This window comes from Helianthus annuus, chromosome 4, assembly GCF_002127325.2.
Source record: "Helianthus annuus cultivar XRQ/B chromosome 4, HanXRQr2.0-SUNRISE, whole genome shotgun sequence".
NCBI lineage: Eukaryota > Viridiplantae > Streptophyta > Magnoliopsida > Asterales > Asteraceae > Helianthus > Helianthus annuus.
The window spans coordinates 22,780,643-22,799,056 of record NC_035436.2 but is presented as its reverse complement, the minus strand read 5'-3'; the positions used below and the strand labels follow the sequence as shown (position 1 = coordinate 22,799,056).

The 18,414-nt window shown below is 35.2% G+C and overlaps 3 protein-coding genes across 3 annotated transcripts; all 3 read left to right on the top strand.

The window, feature by feature from the left end:
* Positions 1 to 9,175: 9,175 nt before the first annotated feature.
* On the top strand, positions 9,176 to 10,906 carry LOC110933073. The gene is made up of 5 exons (XM_035989257.1): positions 9,176 to 9,601; positions 9,816 to 9,959; positions 10,032 to 10,326; positions 10,413 to 10,482; positions 10,587 to 10,906. The coding sequence occupies exons 1-5, from the start codon at positions 9,176 to 9,178 to the stop codon at positions 10,747 to 10,749; spliced, it is 1,098 nt and encodes a 365-aa protein (XP_035845150.1). The 3' UTR covers positions 10,750 to 10,906.
* A 194-nt stretch (positions 10,907 to 11,100) lies between these two features.
* LOC110933074 (F-box/kelch-repeat protein At3g06240) lies at positions 11,101 to 12,159 on the top strand. The gene has a single exon (XM_022176314.1). The coding sequence runs from the start codon at positions 11,101 to 11,103 to the stop codon at positions 12,157 to 12,159; it is 1,059 nt and encodes a 352-aa protein (XP_022032006.1).
* Positions 12,160 to 12,409: 250 nt separating this feature from the next.
* On the top strand, positions 12,410 to 17,324 carry LOC110933075. The gene is made up of 4 exons (XM_022176315.1): positions 12,410 to 12,821; positions 12,905 to 13,596; positions 13,677 to 13,914; positions 14,017 to 17,324. The coding sequence occupies exons 1-4, from the start codon at positions 12,410 to 12,412 to the stop codon at positions 17,322 to 17,324; spliced, it is 4,650 nt and encodes a 1,549-aa protein (XP_022032007.1).
* The last annotated feature ends 1,090 nt before the right edge of the window (positions 17,325 to 18,414 follow it).

Genomic DNA, 18,414 nt, shown 5'->3' with positions numbered 1-18,414 from the left:
TGAACATCACTTCCCAACTGAATCGACCAGTCACAACCTTCATCGACTTGTACCACAAGAGCCTGATTGGCATTTGATGCTCCTGCTTGATTTGGATTGTTCACAGGCATCAACGTACGCTCGTTATTCCTGTTTTGATTCTGATTTTGCTGGTTGCCTTGATTGCCTTGATTCCTGAACGGATTCTGGTTCCCATGTTGAGCTGGCTTTGTACATTCACCTAATTTCGTTAATTTTCTAATTTTTTTTCGATTGTTCTTATTTTGTTAGCAGTTCAATGATTGTTAGATTGATCAATGTATTCGATTTAGTATTCTCTGATTTACTTTTGTTTTGGTACTGATTCTGGATATATATATATATATATATATATATATATATATATGTAGGGAAAGGGTTTAAATGAGAACTCTAAATATTATGGGAACCGTGAGAACAAATGAAAAAATCATGAGAGCTTGGTCAAAAGTAATTCAAATTCAAAATTTTTTTCTACACTTATCATTATTATTCGAATACAATGTTAGAAATTTAAATTACACGTTTAAATTTACGTGAATCGTAAATAAAGAAAATTTACACATGTGTAAGTTTGCCATTTACACATGCGTAATCTGTTGTATTTACACATGTGTAAAAAATCTAAAAAGAGTGTTTTTTTATGTACAAGGCTTGAAACATAATCTGTTGAGTGTGGGACAACTCATACAAAAAGGATATACAGTCATGTTTCAAGGGAATCGGCGCATTATTAAGGATGCGGTGAATGACACGATAGGTAACATCAAGATGACGAGCAATAAAATGTTTCCGTTACTTTTCTCTTTTGAAGGTCGCCCGGTATTATGTCGACTCGATTCAACATCGCTATTTTTTGTGTTCTGGGACTCTCGATGCCTTGTATATCCTCGTCCTCGACCACGACCTCTGCTGGGCCGCGGCCTCTACCTCTACCTCGTCCGCTTTGATAATTGGCCACATTCGCTTCAGGGAATCGACTCGACATAATACGTGCTTCTATTATTCTTCATTGTTGTTACATTCGCCTAATTTCTTTAATGTTCTGATTTTTTCGATTGTTCTTATTTTATTCTCAATTCAATGATTGTTAGTTGATGATTGATCAATGTATTCGATTTAGTATTCTCTGATTTACTTTTGTTTTGGTACTGATTTTGTATATATATATATATATATATATATATATATATATATATATATATATATATATATATATATATATATATATAGGGAAGGGTGTAAATGAGAACCCTAAATATTGTGAGAACCGTGGGAACAAATGAAAAAAACATGAGAACTTGGTCGAAATTTAAACCACCATGAAGAACATTTAAAACAAAAGGAGCTAAGAAAATACCCATCAAAATTTAAACCACCATGAAGAACATTACATATTTAAAAAATCATGCCTGATATTGAATTCATCATTTCAAACATAACGAGCTAAGAAAACACCTAGTCGAAATTGAAATGATGATTTAAAACATAACGTTCCACCCAAAATTTAAAACAATCATTAAGAACATAACAAGCTTAAAAAATTGTGCGTCTCGTAAAGAAGGTTAGGGGGAAAGCCAAAAACGAGAAACTAAGATGTCTGGTAAAAGGGGGGGGGGGGGGCTGTATCTCTTACGTTTGACAGACAGGTCACGTATACCCCGGTTGGTAAATCAAGAGATATGTTTTCACGGGAGGCCGGCCTGTATATGTGGCGGACCATCCCGTTTGATAAAATTGGATGAGATAACGTTGAACAACATTACAAGGATGCCCTCATGAACCACTTACGAGTAAATAAGTTATATGCGTGAATATTTATCAAACATTTAAGCACATGCAAATCTAATTTATATATGATATTTTAACTTTTTTATTTAATTTGTAGGAAAATTTAAATTTTGATGTAGTGGAACGTGATTTAGAGGCCAAAAACTTGACGGGTGGTATTAGGGCGGTGCTTATGAAGCGGTACTCTGACCGCAAGTACGACGCTAAAAAATTATTTAAGACCAAGGGAGGTTACAATGATATTGCGAGCGCAAGGGCATACCTATAAAAATGTAATGTTTTATGTATGCGTGCGTGTGTGTAAGCTTTTATTTATTTAATGTCTAATCTAAGTTTAATGTTAAACAGGAGATAGATTGGGTACCTACGTATGCTAAAACCCACACGGACAATCAAGGGAATTGGGTTGATCCGGTTGCTGAACAAAATTACGTAAGTATTTCCTTTAAGTATTATTTTCTATAACAAATATATATATATATATATATATATATATATATATATATATATACACAAATATATATTTAATCATCTTCGTAAATATTATCTGCATTCATAACACTCCCTCTCAGATATATGTTACTACTTATTATACATTGTTAACAACATACTTTAGTACCTATGTAAATAAACTGATACTACTGGATCAGTTGTACTACCTCTTTAAAAATCTTACTAAGAAAACCCATTGGGACAAAACTTAGTTAAGAGAAAAAGAGTACAGTGTATATAATTCTCCCCCTGAATTCAACAAATATCTTTCAATCTACGGAGACCGATCTTGTGTGATAGTTGCTCGAAACTACTTCTTGGTAAAGATTTTGTGAATAGGTCAACTAAATTTTCACTTGACTTGATCAAGCAAACATCAATTTCCCCTTCTTTCTGCAAGTCATATGTTGAGAAGAATTTTGCCGAAATGTGCTTTGTTCGATCACCCTTGATGTAACCTTCTTTGATTTGAGCTATGCAAGCAGCATTATCTTCATAAATAATCGTCGGCTCCTTCTTGATCTGTTCTAAATTCACATGCTTCTTGTATGTGATTAATCATTGATCTCAACCACACACATTCTCGACCAGCATCATATAGTGCTATCAATTCAACATGATTTGATGATGTTGCTGTAAGTGTTTGCTTAGTTGACTTCCAAGAAATTGCGGTGCCACCGTATGTGAATACATAACCTATCTGAGATTTAGCTTTGTGAGGATCTAATAGATATCCGACATCAGCATACCCAACAAGTTGGGACTTTTGATCCTTTTTATAGAAAAGACCTAAGTCTTGTGTCCGACAAATATATCGGAATATATGTTTCACACCATTCCAGTGTCTACGTGTTGGATTCGAACTGTATCTCATATGAAGTCCTTCAGAGATTGTGAGGCCGATTAGGAACCTAAGGGTTATCTGTAGATCCCGATACGGATCGTCGGACTTAGATTATTTCTTGTTTCGGGTGCCGTAACGAGTGCGGAATCCTGGTTGTGACATAAACCGAGCGAGCGAGTAAGCACAATAACAAGATTCAACGTTTAAAGCTTCAATGTATTCAACCATAAGAGTTACAAAGTTTAACAAGAAACCCCCTAAACCTCTCTGGTGTGTGCTCTAGTTCTCTAACCCTAACTGTTTCTGTGAGTTTGCTTTTATAGCCAACCCTATCTGCAACCCAACAAAAGATTCACTGGGCCTAGAAACAAGGCCCACGAAAGACTACATCCCATGAAAGATATGAGTCTTTCGTTGAAGGACATCCAGCGAACAACTAACTCATGAAGAACCATGTTCTTCGTCAATGATGATTCTTCGTCAATGTTGGTTCTTTTTGAGGTGTTTTCAAATGGATGAATTATGTTATTCGTGGACATGCTTGCAAGGAACTGTATTCTTCATGAATATATATATATATATATATATATATATCTATACTACTTTAATAAGGATATTAGAAGGACAAGATGGTAATTGAACAAGGTGTTGAAAAAACACTGAATGCACAATGTACAACTGTTAAGGCACAAGAAAACACAAACCCTTTTACCCTTTACAAGGGTATACATCTGCCGTCCATCTATACTACTTTCTCACACGGATCAACATCGGGACCGTCCATTTGACTTCACACGGATCACCATATGCTTTCTCTCTCAATGCTCACACATCTCACAAAACAACATCAGATCTTCTTCTCTCTCTTCTCTCTCTCTTTTCTCTCTTCTCGGCGATCTAGGGTTTCATGAGATCTATCACCAGATCCGTTTGAATCTATCACCAGATCCGTTTGATGAGCAGATCAAGGGTTTCATGAGATGTTCTGGCAAGGGATCCACAGATTTGAACAAGGGATCCGTTTTATCTGGCAAGGGATCCACAGATTTGAACAAGGGATCCGTTTGATGTTCTGATAAGTTGCTTTATCTTTAATCTTGATGTAGATTTGTTAGTAGATATCTTACCATGTTCTTCTGTGATTGTTACTTTTCAGGTGAAGCGGTTGACGGATGTTCGAAGGACGAAATCTGAGGTTTACGAAGGATTTTTTCATGTGTTTTGTGATGAATCGACTCAGGTTAGGTTCTAAATGTTGATTTATCTTTAATCTTGATGTAGATTTGTTAGTAGATATCTTACCATGTTCTTTTGTGATTATTACTTTTCAGGTGAAGCGGTTGACGGATGTTCGAAGGACGAAATCTGAGGTTTACGAAGGAGTTTAGCATGTTTTTTGTGATGAATCGACTCAGGTTAGGTTCTAAATGTTGATTTATCTTTAATCTTGATGTAGATTTGTTAGTAGATGCGGTTATTTCAAATTAGGTTGAAAGTCTTGTGATATTTGAATTTGTATTTTTGGTGATGATAGTTAGATTAATTTCAGATATGACATAGTGAAAGGATAAATTGTTTTTGTAGTTTTGATTTTACTGTGTTCTGTTATATTTTGATCTTTTCCTTCATTTTTGGGACTGATAAGTGTCATGGTTGTGTGATAATTATGATATTTAGGTCATTTAGATATGGAATTGTGAAAAGATAGATTGTTATGTATTTTTGATTTTGGTTTGTTCTGTGGGATGTTCGATGAGCAGATCTAGGGTTTCATGAGATGTATCACCAGCTTTATCTGGCAAGGGATCCACAGATTTGAACAAGGGATCCGTTTGATGTTCTGATAAGTTGCAATGAGTGTTATATATCTTACCATGTTCTTTTGTGATTCTTATCTTTAATCTTGATGTAGATTTGTTAGTAGATGCGGTTATTTCAAATTAGGTTGAAAGTCTTGTGATATTTGAATTTGTATTTTTGGTGATGATAGTTAGATTAATTTCAGATATGACATAGTGAAAGGATAAATTGTTTTTGTAGTTTTGATTTTACTGTGTTCTGTTATATTTTGATCTTTTCATTCATTTTTGGGACTGATAAGTGTCATGGTTGTGTGATAATTATGATATTTAGGTCATTTAGATATGGAATTGTGAAAAGATAGATTGTTATGTATTTTTGATTTTGGTTTGTTCTGTGGGATGTTCGATGAGCAGATCTAGGGTTTCATGAGATGTATCACCAGCTTTATCTGGCAAGGGATCCACAGATTTGAACAAGGGATCCGTTTGATGTTCTGATAAGTTGCAATGAGTGTTATATATCTTACCATGTTCTTTTGTGATTCTTATCTTTAATCTTGATGTAGATTTGTTAGTAGATGCGGTTATTTCAAATTAGGTTGAAAGTCTTGTGATATTTGAATTTGTATTTTTGGTGATGATAGTTAGATTAATTTCAGATATGACATAGTGAAAGGATAAATTGTTTTTGTAGTTTTGATTTTACTGTGTTCTGTTATATTTTGATCTTTTCCTTCATTTTTGGGACTGATAAGTGTCATGGTTGTGTGATAATTATGATATTTAGGTCATTTAGATATGGAATTGTGAAAAGATAGATTGTTATGTATTTTTGATTTTGGTTTGTTCTGTGGGATGTTCGATGAGCAGATCTAGGGTTTCATGAGATGTATCACCAGCTTTATCTGGCAAGGGATCCACAGATTTGAACAAGGGATCCGTTTGATGTTCTGATAAGTTGCAATGAGTGTTATATATCTTACCATGTTCTTTTGTGATTCTTACTTTTCAGGTGAAGCGGTTGACGGATGTTCGAAGGACGAAATCTGAGGTTTACGAAGGATTTTCGCATGTGTTTTGTGATGAATCGACTCAGGTATGTCACTCGCAACTCGCAAGGAAACCTTTTTTTAGGATCTGAATTTAATTAGTTATACCTTTGGTTAACGACTGTCACGATCACTATTATTACAGAACAAGCTCACTCCGATCTTCTGGCTGCCGGAGAAAGTGTATCTGCTTGGAGAGTCTCGGAATTGGCTTTGGCGACGCTGAACGCTGCTTCATTCGAATCGAAGGGGGCTTCATATGCAGAATGTTCCCTCACTTAGTGGTCTCATGCTCACACAAGCAGAGGTAAAGTAAAGTTTATCATCATTCATCAATTTTCTTTTCTTTTTTGTTTATAATAAAGGTTTTTATATTTGCAACTTGACAAAATGTGATTTATATTAAATTTATTTTAAGTTATTAGTGTACTGGTTATAACTAATATCAAATCTTTACTAATACTTGATTTCTTTTTATGATGGTTGACTTTGCGAGAACTAACGGAGCATTAGTGTCAAGAATGGGCTGAGATTCGAATTCAGTCGGTTTTTCGCTCTTTTTTGGTAATTTCTAAGCCTTGAATATTAATTTTTAACATGCTATGCTACTGAGAGAATATAAACTTGACTATATTCTCTGTTTTTTGATCAGAGGTAAAGTAAAGTTTATCATCATTCATCAATTTTCATTTCTTTTTTGTTTATAATAAAGGTTTTTATATTTGCAACTTGACAAAATGTGATTTATATTAAATTTATTTTAAGTTAATAGTGTACTGGTTATAACTAATATCAAATCTTTACTAATACTTGATTTCTTTTTATGATGGTTGACTTTGCGAGAACTAACGGAGCATTAGTGTCAAGAATGGGCTGAGATTCGAATTCAGTCGGTTTTTCGCTCTTTTTTGGTAATTTCTAAGCCTTGAATATTAATTTTTAACATGCTATGCTACTGAGAGAATATAAACTTCACTATATTCTCTGTTTTTTGATGTGTTTTGTTATTTTTATGCTTTTTGTTTTTTAACTGATCTTAACCCATTTGACTTATGCTACAGACAAAAAGGGATCAAGATCGGGACCGTCCATTTGAATTCACACGGATCACCATCTGCTTTCTCTCTCAATGCTCACACATCTGACAAAAAGGGATGCCAAAAGCAGGGAAGTACAATCTACAGGAAAAAGCAACACTTTACTTTTGTGTGAAAGACAGCTTGCTTGCTGCAGTCTGTATAATATATCAACACTCTTCCATACACTGTTTGAAAGACAGCACTGCTTCCTTCAGTCTCTATAAATAATCCAGAGATATCTACACTCTACTCACACTTTACAAACTCTCAACTACACTCAACTGAAATTGTAAGTTTATCTCACTTGAATAATCCTACTTTCAAAACATCAACTTAACAACTTCTATTTACTTCGATTTCAGAATATATCAAGTCTTTGCATTCGGATCTTGCGTTGTTTCTCGGCTCTCACATCAAGGTTTTAAAATTTTTGTCGGCTTTTCACATCTCCCTCTTGCATTGTTGTAAGTTCTTTCAGATATGACATAGTGAAAGGATAAATTGTTTTTGTAGTTTTGATTTTACTTTGTTCTGTTATATTTTGATCTTTTCCTTCATTTTTGGGACTGATATGTGTCATGGTTTTGTGATAATTATGATATTTAGGTCATTTTTGGGGATGATAAGTGTTGTAGTTCAATGAAAATTATGATAGTTAGGTCAATTTTAGATATGGAATAGTGAAAAGATAGATTGTTATGTACTTTTTATTTTAGTTTGTTCTGTTGGATGTTTTGATATATTTTTTCATTTTTCTGGATAGTGAAAGGATAAATTGTTTTTGTAGTTTTGATTTTACTTTGTTCTGTTATATTTTGATCTTTTCCTTCATTTTTGGGACTGATATGTGTCATGGTTTTGTGATAATTATGATATTTAGGTCATTTTTGGGGATGATAAGTGTTGTAGTTCAATGAAAATTATGATAGTTAGGTCAATTTTAGATATGGAATAGTGAAAAGATAGATTGTTATGTACTTTTTATTTTAGTTTGTTCTGTGGGATGTTTTGATATATTTTTTCATTTTTCTGGATAGTGAAAGGATAAATTGTTTTTGTAGTTTTGATTTTACTTTGTTCTGTTATATTTTGATCTTTTCCTTCATTTTTGGGACTGATATGTGTCATGTTTTTGTGATAATTATGATATTTAGGTCATTTTTGGGGATGATAAGTGTTGTAGTTCAATGAAAATTATGATAGTTAGGTCAATTTTAGATATGGAATAGTGAAAAGATAGATTGTTATGTACTTTTTATTTTAGTTTGTTCTGTGGGATGTTTTGATATATTTTTTCATTTTTCGGGATAGTGAAAGGATAAATTGTTTTTGTAGTTTTGATTTTACTTTGTTCTGTTATATTTTGATCTTTTCCTTTATTTTTGGGACTGATATGTGTCATGGTTTTGTGATAATTATGATATTTAGGTTCATTTACTTTGTTCTGTTATATTTTGATCTTTTCCTTCATCATTACAGGAATTTTTTTTAAAACAGTACTGTATTCAAAACAAAATAAAACGCCGTATTCACAAAACAATACTGTATTCGCAAAGCTGTATTCAAAACAATACTGTATTCAAAACAATACTGTATTCAAAACAATACTGTATTCAAAACAATACTGTATTCACAAAGCTGATTGTTATAGTTATTATGTGTATGTGTAAATTATAGTAAATGGTTTTTGTAGTTTTGATTTTACTTTGTTCTGTTATATTTTGATCTTTTCCTTCATTTTTGGGACTGATATGTGTCATGGTTTTGTGATAATTATGATCTTTTCATTCATTTACTTTGTTCTGTTATATTTTGATCTTTTCCTTCATCATTACAGGATTTTTTTTTAAAACAATACTGTATTCAAAACAAAATAAAACGCCGTATTCACAAAACAATACTGTATTCACAAAGCTGTATTCAAAACAATCCTGTATTCAAAACAATACTGTATTCAAAACATTACTGTGTTCAAAACAATACTGTATTCAAAACAATACTGTATTTAAAACAATACTGTATTCACAAAGCTGATTGTTATAGTAATTATGTGTATTTTTCAGTTTACAAATCACTCCAAACACATATCAATTGAGAGGTATGGGAGGTGGTTATCCAATTCCCGTTGAATCACTAGGATCAACAAACCATTTAAACCTTCCTGATTCAAACCCTCTAACTTCAAACCCACCTCCGGTGTCAACCCCACCTCCGGTTTTAACCCCACCTTCGGTTTCAACCCCACCTCCATTGGCAAACCCTGAATATGATGATCCATTTGGTTGGACGGATGAAGAGTTGAATTGGGCGTATGACTATACCTTCGCTCAACTACAATTTGGTGGACTACAAATTGAGGGGTGCCATCGTCCGGTGCCAAACACTCCTACACTTCCTATGCATCCTCCACCTTCAAACCCCCCTTATGTGGAAAACTATAGTCAAACACAAGAACTACCGACCTGGGCTGAAGGGTACGAAACTGACCCTGGGGCGGTTTACGAACCACCATTGGATGAAAAAATGGTTTGGGAACCTTAGAAAAACTTTTATGATGACTGTAGTTTTTTTTTCTCGAATTAGTTTGAATCTTAATTATGTAACTTTTAATTATGTAACTTTTAATTATGTATTACTTTAAATTTAAATTTGTTGCTGTTTAATTTTAATCATGTTTTAGTTTAAATTTTATTTCTTGAGTTTTTATTTTTTTAGTTAACTAATATTGAACACTTAATAGGATATGTCTGATCATTTTTCCGTTGAAGAATTTTCATCATTGACAAATGATAGAGCATGGTATAATATAATCTTTGTTAAGGTGGAGTTTATTTGGCATGACGTCGATGGAAAGAGATTAGTGGTTATATTTCTTGATCAACACGTAAGAACATTATTTTAATTTACTTTGTGTTATATAAGCGTTTTTCCACAACTAAATTTCTTTTCATTTTAGAGACAAAAAATTGTTGCGTTCGTCCCACAAAATTTGATACACAAATATAATGACGCGTCATTGATGGGTGGTTTTTTTTCGTTGAATCATTTCCAAATTGAGAATCTCAACTATCTTGAGTGCCCAAAGTACCAGAATTACGTGTTAGTTTGGTCCGAGAAGAAAATTGTCATCAACGAATATACAAAGCTTTCTTCACTTACGCTTACGATTCCAAGGGGTGCTTCTTTATATCCATTGGTCCCTTCCATTATAGAATTGAAGCATGACAGGAGACCTCAAATGGATATTGTTGGTACATATTAATTCTCTATCTATAATTTTTATTAAATATATAAAACTTTATATATGGTCTATACGATTTAACTGATTTGGTTTTAGATGTGGTTGGGAGAATAATAGAAGGCAAACGTGATCGATGTTGTTTTGAACTTTCTCTTCAAGATAAGACGTACGTTATTATTTATTATTAACATATTACAAACATAATATTTACGTTATATGTAAGAAAATATTATTATTAGAAGAACTTTAACCCAAAATCGTAATATACAGTGGTCACACAATACAATTGTTTTTGTCTGCCCTGAAGCCTTCCGATGTTATACGTTCCATTCGAGCCGTGCAACAAAGGTCCATCATATATGTATCACGTCTCAAGTTGGTTCATCTACCAGATAGTATGTTATGCTTTACACATGAACATTCTAATAATTAGTTAGATCTAATGGCTCATGTAGTTTAATAAAAGTTATATTTTATTTGTTATTTCAGTTAATATTTTGAAGTCTACGGAGTTGAGTACGATTACGTACGAACCGGATATGGTCGAGGCACGGGATATGTAAATTATGGATCGTTATCCAATTTGTGTTTAAGTTAGAAACATTTGGTGTTGTTATTTGTTTAGTTGTTGAATATTGAAGTCTCTCTTGGTGTTTCGTGTTTTGCTTTTTGTTTCCCTCATATTGATGTAATTGTAGAAGTATTTATAATCTATCACCAAGGTATAATCTTCTTAGATTGGACAACTAAATAATCATTATCTGTATTAAACGAAGGTATAACCATGGCTGACCTTCCTACTCATACAATCGTGTTTGAGATATTAACGAGGCTGCCAGCAAAGGATGTAGGTCGTTCTAAGAGTGTATGTAAGCAATGGTATGCGTTATTGTCAACACAAGATTTCGTAAAGATACATTGTTCTCGCTCAGTAGTTTCATCTAACCAGAGAGTTCTACTAATTGACGACCTAACGTGTTCTGTTCGTCCAATCATCTCTAATAACAATGACTATGGTCCAAGCTCAACAGTTACATTTCCATTCCATCACCAAAATAATGATGTCTCAATACTTTCACATTTGAACGGATTGTTGTGTGTTTGCTTGAATCATACATACGAGCTGCTTCTTTGGAATCCAACAACTACTGCTTTCAAGCGTTTGTCAACCCCTGATTCTCATGAATTCTATATAAATAACCTTGATGCCATTGGTTTGTACGTTGACGCTGACGATGATTACAAGGTCTTGCATATAAAGCGTAGGAGTGGTGTACTTGGTGTCTATGTTTATTCTAGGGAAGTAGACTCTTGGAGAAATATTCCTTTCATAACAAGACAAGAGTACCTAAGCCCTCATTTCAATTGGTCAGCTGGCACATTTTGTGGTGGTACTCTATATTTCACTGTTTGCGAATGTTGGATTGGAGGTACGAATGTGGTGATTTGTTTTGATGTTAATTCGGAGCAGTTCAAGGAGATAAGCTTTCCACCCGTTCCTTCTAATGGAATGGTTCAAGGTGTTTTAGTTAATGTAAAAAATGTGCTTCACATGTTTGCTAGCACTGGCATGTTTGAGATGACAATTGACCTATGGACACTACAAGGGGATTACTGGATTAAGGTCTTATCATGTCCTCCGATCCCCCCGATATCATTGTCATTGTGGTGCGATATAACACATTATGTGACAAATGGTAATTGGTTTGTGATGACTAAATTAGGGAAGTTGTTTACAATTGAAATGGATATGAAGCCCTTCGAATGTTTTTATCCCGTTTCTTGGTTTCGAGGTTTTAAGGGTGCGGTGTTTGTGCAGACCATTGTTTCACCAAGTATTTAGATTGGCTTTCACTTAATGTTATCATTATGTATGTCAATGTTTTAAGGATTTGTGTTTTTTTTTCTCTAAGTCATGATATTCCGTTTAAGTCATGTATTTTAATGTTATCATTATGTATTTCAATGTTATCCTTCGGTTTGTTTTTCTCTAAGTTATGTGTTGGAATGTTGTTATGAATTGAGAATTTCATCATCTATGATAACTCTCTTTTATTTAATTTGCAAGGTATTTGTCATTTTTTCAATTTACAATGACTAATGGACTCTCAAACCCTCGAAATCATGCTTCTAGCTCGAGTGCATCTACTAAAGCTGAAAAACGAAAAGAGTATCAAAAAAGATACTATGCTGCACGCAAAGAAAATAACAAAGTATCTAAATTTGGGAGTGGTGATGCCCCCCAAAGTGCTTCATCAATATCTTTAATGAATAATAGGTCAACAGAAAGGACACCGTTAAGAAGTTTACAAACTAATATTACTCAATTTCTACAAACAACAAATGAGAACGCCTCAAGTGTTTCTACTACAAAATGCAAGGAGTACAATGAAGGATGTTCTAATACACCAAACGATAATGGAATGCGTATTTCAAATGGCAGTCAAGTCAACCAAACCCCGATAGATGATGTAATTGACGTAGTCAGGCATAGAACATCACGAGGTTTCTATTTATTTAACAAAGATTTCTTTTTCGAACTTGACATCTTTTACAACCTTCATTACTTAATACACCAATTTTTTTAGGTATTCAAATTCATCCGCGTACTTTATTACCCCAATTTGCTGAAGTAGTTGATCAACCTTCCCTCCAACATGGGAGCGTAGAAGATGATCCTTATAATTTTGTTTACAATGGTGTACCTGGAGAGCATCGTGTTTTAAAGGAACGAGCCGCATGTCCTAATTGTGGAGCAAAACGATTTCAATTTGAATTTGATACCTTTTGTTGTATGAGTGGGAAAACCGTGTTAGCAAACTTAGAAATTCCAGAGGAATTGTACCGACTTTTCACGTCTCAAGATGAAATTGGAGATTTGTTTAGGCAAAACATCCGTGCTTATAACACCAATTTTTCTTTTGCCTCAATGGGTGTGACATTGGATGATACATTGAACAATATGAGAGACGGCGTATATACTTTTCGTGCACATAAAGGAATATATCACAGAATCGACCAATTAGTTCCGAGGGATGGGACTCCTAGGTACTTGCAGTTGTATTTTTACGATCCTGATACTGAGTTAGATCACAGACTCCGATGGCCAAATCTTGATCGGCGTATTACTCAGATTTTAACACGCGTTCTTTCTACAAACCCATATGTCGATACATTTAGAAGACTTGCGGAACTAGGACCTCTGGACAACTATAGAGTCACTTTGAATACTTCGGTTGAACTTGACCAAAGGGTGTACAACCGACCAACGACATCGGAGGTATATATAATATATTATATTAATTGCAATTATTTAATATAATTGCTTATTTTACTTACTTATAGTTCACAATTATATAGGTTGCTGGTATTTGGGTTGAAGGTAATGACAATATCACTTCGTATAAACGAAGTATTGTAGTGTACGGTAGGTCTGAATATAGACAAACTATTCAGCCGTACTTCAGTTGTTACGATCCATTGTCGTATCCTTTATTTTTTCCTAATGGTGAGTCGGGTTGGCATGCTAACATACCACGTCAAGGAGTATCAATCAATGAGGTTCGCAACAATGACAACATCGAAGGAGAAATGGAAGGTACCAACAATTTGTTATCCTTTTTAAGTGAAGATCATAAAAATAGCGTAATGCGTTTTATTTTTATTAACTGTTTGTTTTTAATACATCTTCATCGTTCAGAGGCTAACACACGAAGTGGTAGAACAACCGTGGCTATGCGAGAGTACTACTGTTACAAGTTCCAGATTCGATCTACCGATAATGTGCTTTTGTTCGGTGGTAGGCTGCTACAGCAGTTTGTGGTTGATGTTTACATCAAAATTGAGACGTCACGCTTAGAATTTTGTGAGAGAAACCAGGAAAAAATTCGAGCCGAATTGTACCAAGGTATTGTGGATTGCGTCAATACTGGCGAGGTTCATGCAAACAGAGTCGGGAAAAGAATTGTGTTGCCTGCATCTTTCATCGGGGGGCCTCGCGACATGCGACGTCGGTTTCTAGATGCGATGACGTTAGTTCAAGACGACGGCAAGCCTGATGTATTCCTTACAATGACATGTAATCCTAAGTGGCCTGAGATATGTGATAACTTACATGTTGGTCAAACTGCTACAGATCGTCCAGACCTTGTTTCAAGAGTGTTCCGGGCTAAATTAGAAGATCTTAAGGATCAACTCTTCAAGAAACATGTCCTCGGGGAAGTTAAGTCATACGTCTATGTCATTGAATTTCAAAAGCGGGGTTTGCCGCACGCACATTTTCTCCTAATCATGTACCCGCAACACAAGATCAATAACGCGGACCATTATGATAAGGTTGTGTGTGCTGAAATTCCTAACAAACTAACACATCCCAGATTGCATGAGATGGTTGTCAAGCACATGATTCACGGTCCTTGCGGCAATTTACGATCAAGCAGTCCTTGTATGCAGGGTGATCCTAAAATTTGTCGTTTTCACTATCCTAGACAATTTAACGAACAGACGACACAAGGAGAAGATTCGTATCCGTTGTATCGAAGGAGAGACACCGGGATAGAAGTGGACCTACGAGGACAAACACTTGATAATAGATGGGTGGTCCCATATAACCCAAGGCTTTTGATGATGTTTAACTGCCACATGAATGTTGAAGTTTGCTCAAGTATAAAATCTGTGAAATATCTTTTCAAGTATGTTTATAAAGGACATGACAAACAGGTTATTCAAGTCGATCAAAGTGAGCCAGGGGTTGTTATTAATGAGATAAAAAGATTTCAAGATGCACGCTACATATCGCCCCCAGAGGCTATGTGGCGAATTTTTTCCTTCTCTCTTTCTCAAATCTTTCCTGCTGTTCTAGCCTTACAACTTCATCTCCCAAATAATCAGATGGTTAGATTTAGAGATGATGACTTGATGCCTAATATTGTTGATAGGGAAAGGGATAAGAGAACCATGCTAACAACATTTTTTGATCAGAATAGAAACGATGAAACAGCAAGGGTACATTTGTATAAAGATTTTCCAAAACACTATACTTGGAATGGAAGCACACGCCGTTGGAGTCGTCGTTTCGGTAAAAAACAAAGAGGTCGTATCGTTTCCGCTAATCCAGCCGAAGGAGAAAGGTACTACTTACGCCTACTTTTGTCAAATGTCAGAGGGCCTACTTCTTTCGAACATCTTTGCACAGTTAATGGTCAACGGTGTGCGACATTTCGGAAAGCAGCTCTTGAGTTAGGCTTAATAGAAGACGATGAATATCTATCACAATGTCTCGAAGAAGCCTCTACGTTTCAGTTTCCCAATGCTCTTAGAAGGTTATTTGCGACCATAATGATTTTTTGCCAACCTGGAGATGTTCGAAAGTTATGGAATGACCACTTTGATTCACTATCTGAAGATCATCGGTTACACTGTCAAAGTATAGAACGAGTTCAAAATATGGTTCTTACCGAAATAAGTGTCTTGGTACAATCCATGGGTAAAAATTTCAATGAATTCGACCTTCCTAAGATAACTGACGATGTTAACTTACAAGATGCAGGTTATCGTGAGTTACAAGAAGAGTATGGGATTGTTTTGGAACCTGAACACTTGAGTGCCAAACATTCACTTAATCCGGACCAAAAAAATGTGTTTGATGAGATCATGATGCATGTTGATAATGATCTTCCAGGCGTGTTCTTTATTGATGGTCCAGGTGGAACTGGAAAAACATTTTTGTACATTGCCTTGCTTGCTGAAATTCGGTCACGTGGTCTTATTGCTCTCGCAACAGCTTCATCAGGTGCAGCGGCTAATAATATGCCAGGAGGTAGAACGGCTCACTCGAGATTCAAGATTCCTCTTAATCTTGAAAATAATTCAATGTGCAATATTAAAAAACAGAGTGGGGCCGCTAAACTGATTCGCTCTGCCAAAATAATCATATGGGATGAAGCGTCGATGGCTAAACGACAAGCGATAGAGGCAGTCGATCGTACATTCCAAGACATTATAGGTGTTAGTCTCCCATTTGGTGGAAAGATAATGGTTATGGGAGGTGACTTCAGACAGGTGTTGCCGGTTATCAAACGTGGCACTCGAGCACAGATTGTAGACTCCAGCGTACGAATGTCACCTCTTTGGTCTTTGACTAAGAAGATGCGGTTGACCATAAATATGAGAGCGCTGAAAGATCCATGGTTTTCTAAATTTCTTTTAAGAGTCGGCGATGGAACTGAAGAACCAATCGAAGGAAACTATATCCGCATACCCGATGACATGACAATTCAGTGCAACAACAAAGAAAACGCTATAAAAGAATTGATCCATGCCATCTTTCCATCAATTGAAGATAATGTATATTCTTCAGATTATATAATCTCTAGAGCAATATTGTCCACTAAAAATGATAGTGTTGACGAGATTAATAATCAAATGATTGAAATTTTTCAAGTGGAGGAAAAAGTTTATTACAGTTTTGATGAAGCTGAAGACGATCAGCGCAACTTCTATCCGGTCGAGTTCTTAAATTCGCTAAATGTTAGTGGATTGCCGCCTCATAAGCTTCATTTAAAAATTGGATGCCCAATAATATTGTTACGTAATATCGATCCATCACATGGCCTGTGTAATGGCATGCGGTTGATATGTAAGGGTTTCATGCGAAATGTTATTGATGCGGAAATTGCAGTTGGTCAACATGCCGGAAAAAGAGTTTTTTTGCCAAGAATCCCTCTAACCCTTTCTGAAGATGACATGTTCCCATTCAAGCTGAAAAGAAAACAATTTCCAATTCGACTTAGCTTTTCCATGACGATTAATAAAGCTCAAGGTCAAACAATTCCGAACGTTGGTATTTATCTACCGGATTCTGTATTTTCACATGGACAACTTTATGTCGCGTTATCAAGAGGGATTTCAAGACAAAGTACGAAGGTGTTGGTACATCTCGCCAAAGAATTCAAACAACGCGGAGTTTACACATCAAATGTTGTCTACCAGGAAGTGTTGCGTGATTAATTAATCGCATCCTTATCAAAAAGAAGGTAAGTTAGTAGATGTTGTGCCTTATTTGCTTCCAGAAATTACCTTTTAATTACTATTTTAAATCACTGTAAGTGTCTAACATTTTTTTTATGTGTTGAAATCTGGTACAGTAGAGGAGAAGATGCAAGAAAGTCATAAGCGAACGGATGTATTGGTAAAACAGGAAGAGATACAAGAGACTCCCCACATTTTGTTTTTATTGTTTTGTCCAGCTACTTGACTATTTTGAACTCTTCTTGTTTTTAATTACATCTACTTCCTTGTTTTGTACTCTTCTTGTAGAAGATCACCAAAGAATCGATAAACTAACAGAAAAACCAGTGCCATCATATCACGAATAAGAAAACTAACTTAAGTACTATACAATATATCACGAGACGACGGATAAACTAATGGTAAACAATTATACTATTGTAAATTGCCACTCCCGCCGCATCGCGCGGGTACGTGACTAGTATATATATATATATATATAAGTTATGCATGCATGTGTTTTGTGTAGAATATATCACATGACATTTTGTTTCCAATATAGCAAACGCCGAGTCAAACCGACAGAGGAACGTCGCGACGTCGGTCTTAAACCGAATCGAGCCACATCCACACAAAACTGCATCAACAAACTCCCCCTTGGATGTTGCTGGTGATGGTTCGTTCTTCACGCTGTAGGATCTTCAAAGTGTTCACGTGTCACAAACAGGGAGTGTATCAACAAACTCCCCATTGAACGTTGCTCGTGAGACGTTGATCTTCAAATTTTAGATCCTTGTGGTGTAAATGAGTGGACGGTTGCGACTCGATTATCTTGATCCTTTGATTGCATTCATGTCGTTTCTTCATTCCGAAGCTTGTCATGGAAAATGTTCTCTTTGCCTTTAGCTGGTTTGGATGCCGCATTTGCACACGCAACAGACTTAAACGCGTAATGAGAACAACTGCTTGGAATATAGTTAGCATAAACAAATGACACACATGTGACCAACTCTCAATCAACTACCGACCAACAACAGTTTGAAAGTTTAAAAATTTGATCAATTTTAGATTTTAACTTTCAAAACATGTT

Bases quoted from the DNA above. Each gene is read 5' to 3' on its own strand.
- LOC110933073 (XM_035989257.1), top strand. From the start codon at position 9,176: ATGGGAGGTGGTTATCCAATTCCCGTTGAATCACTAGGATCAACAAAC. The intron at 9,602-9,815 runs GTTTGGGAACCT...AACACTTAATAG, and splicing joins CACCATTGGATGAAAAAATG to GATATGTCTGATCATTTTTC. The intron at 10,483-10,586 runs GTACGTTATTAT...CGTAATATACAG, and splicing joins CTTTCTCTTCAAGATAAGAC to TGGTCACACAATACAATTGT.
- LOC110933074 (XM_022176314.1), top strand. From the start codon at position 11,101: ATGGCTGACCTTCCTACTCATACAATCGTGTTTGAGATATTAACGAGG.
- LOC110933075 (XM_022176315.1), top strand. From the start codon at position 12,410: ATGACTAATGGACTCTCAAACCCTCGAAATCATGCTTCTAGCTCGAGT. The intron at 12,822-12,904 runs GTTTCTATTTAT...CAATTTTTTTAG, and splicing joins CAGGCATAGAACATCACGAG to GTATTCAAATTCATCCGCGT. The intron at 13,915-14,016 runs GTACCAACAATT...TTCATCGTTCAG, and splicing joins CATCGAAGGAGAAATGGAAG to AGGCTAACACACGAAGTGGT.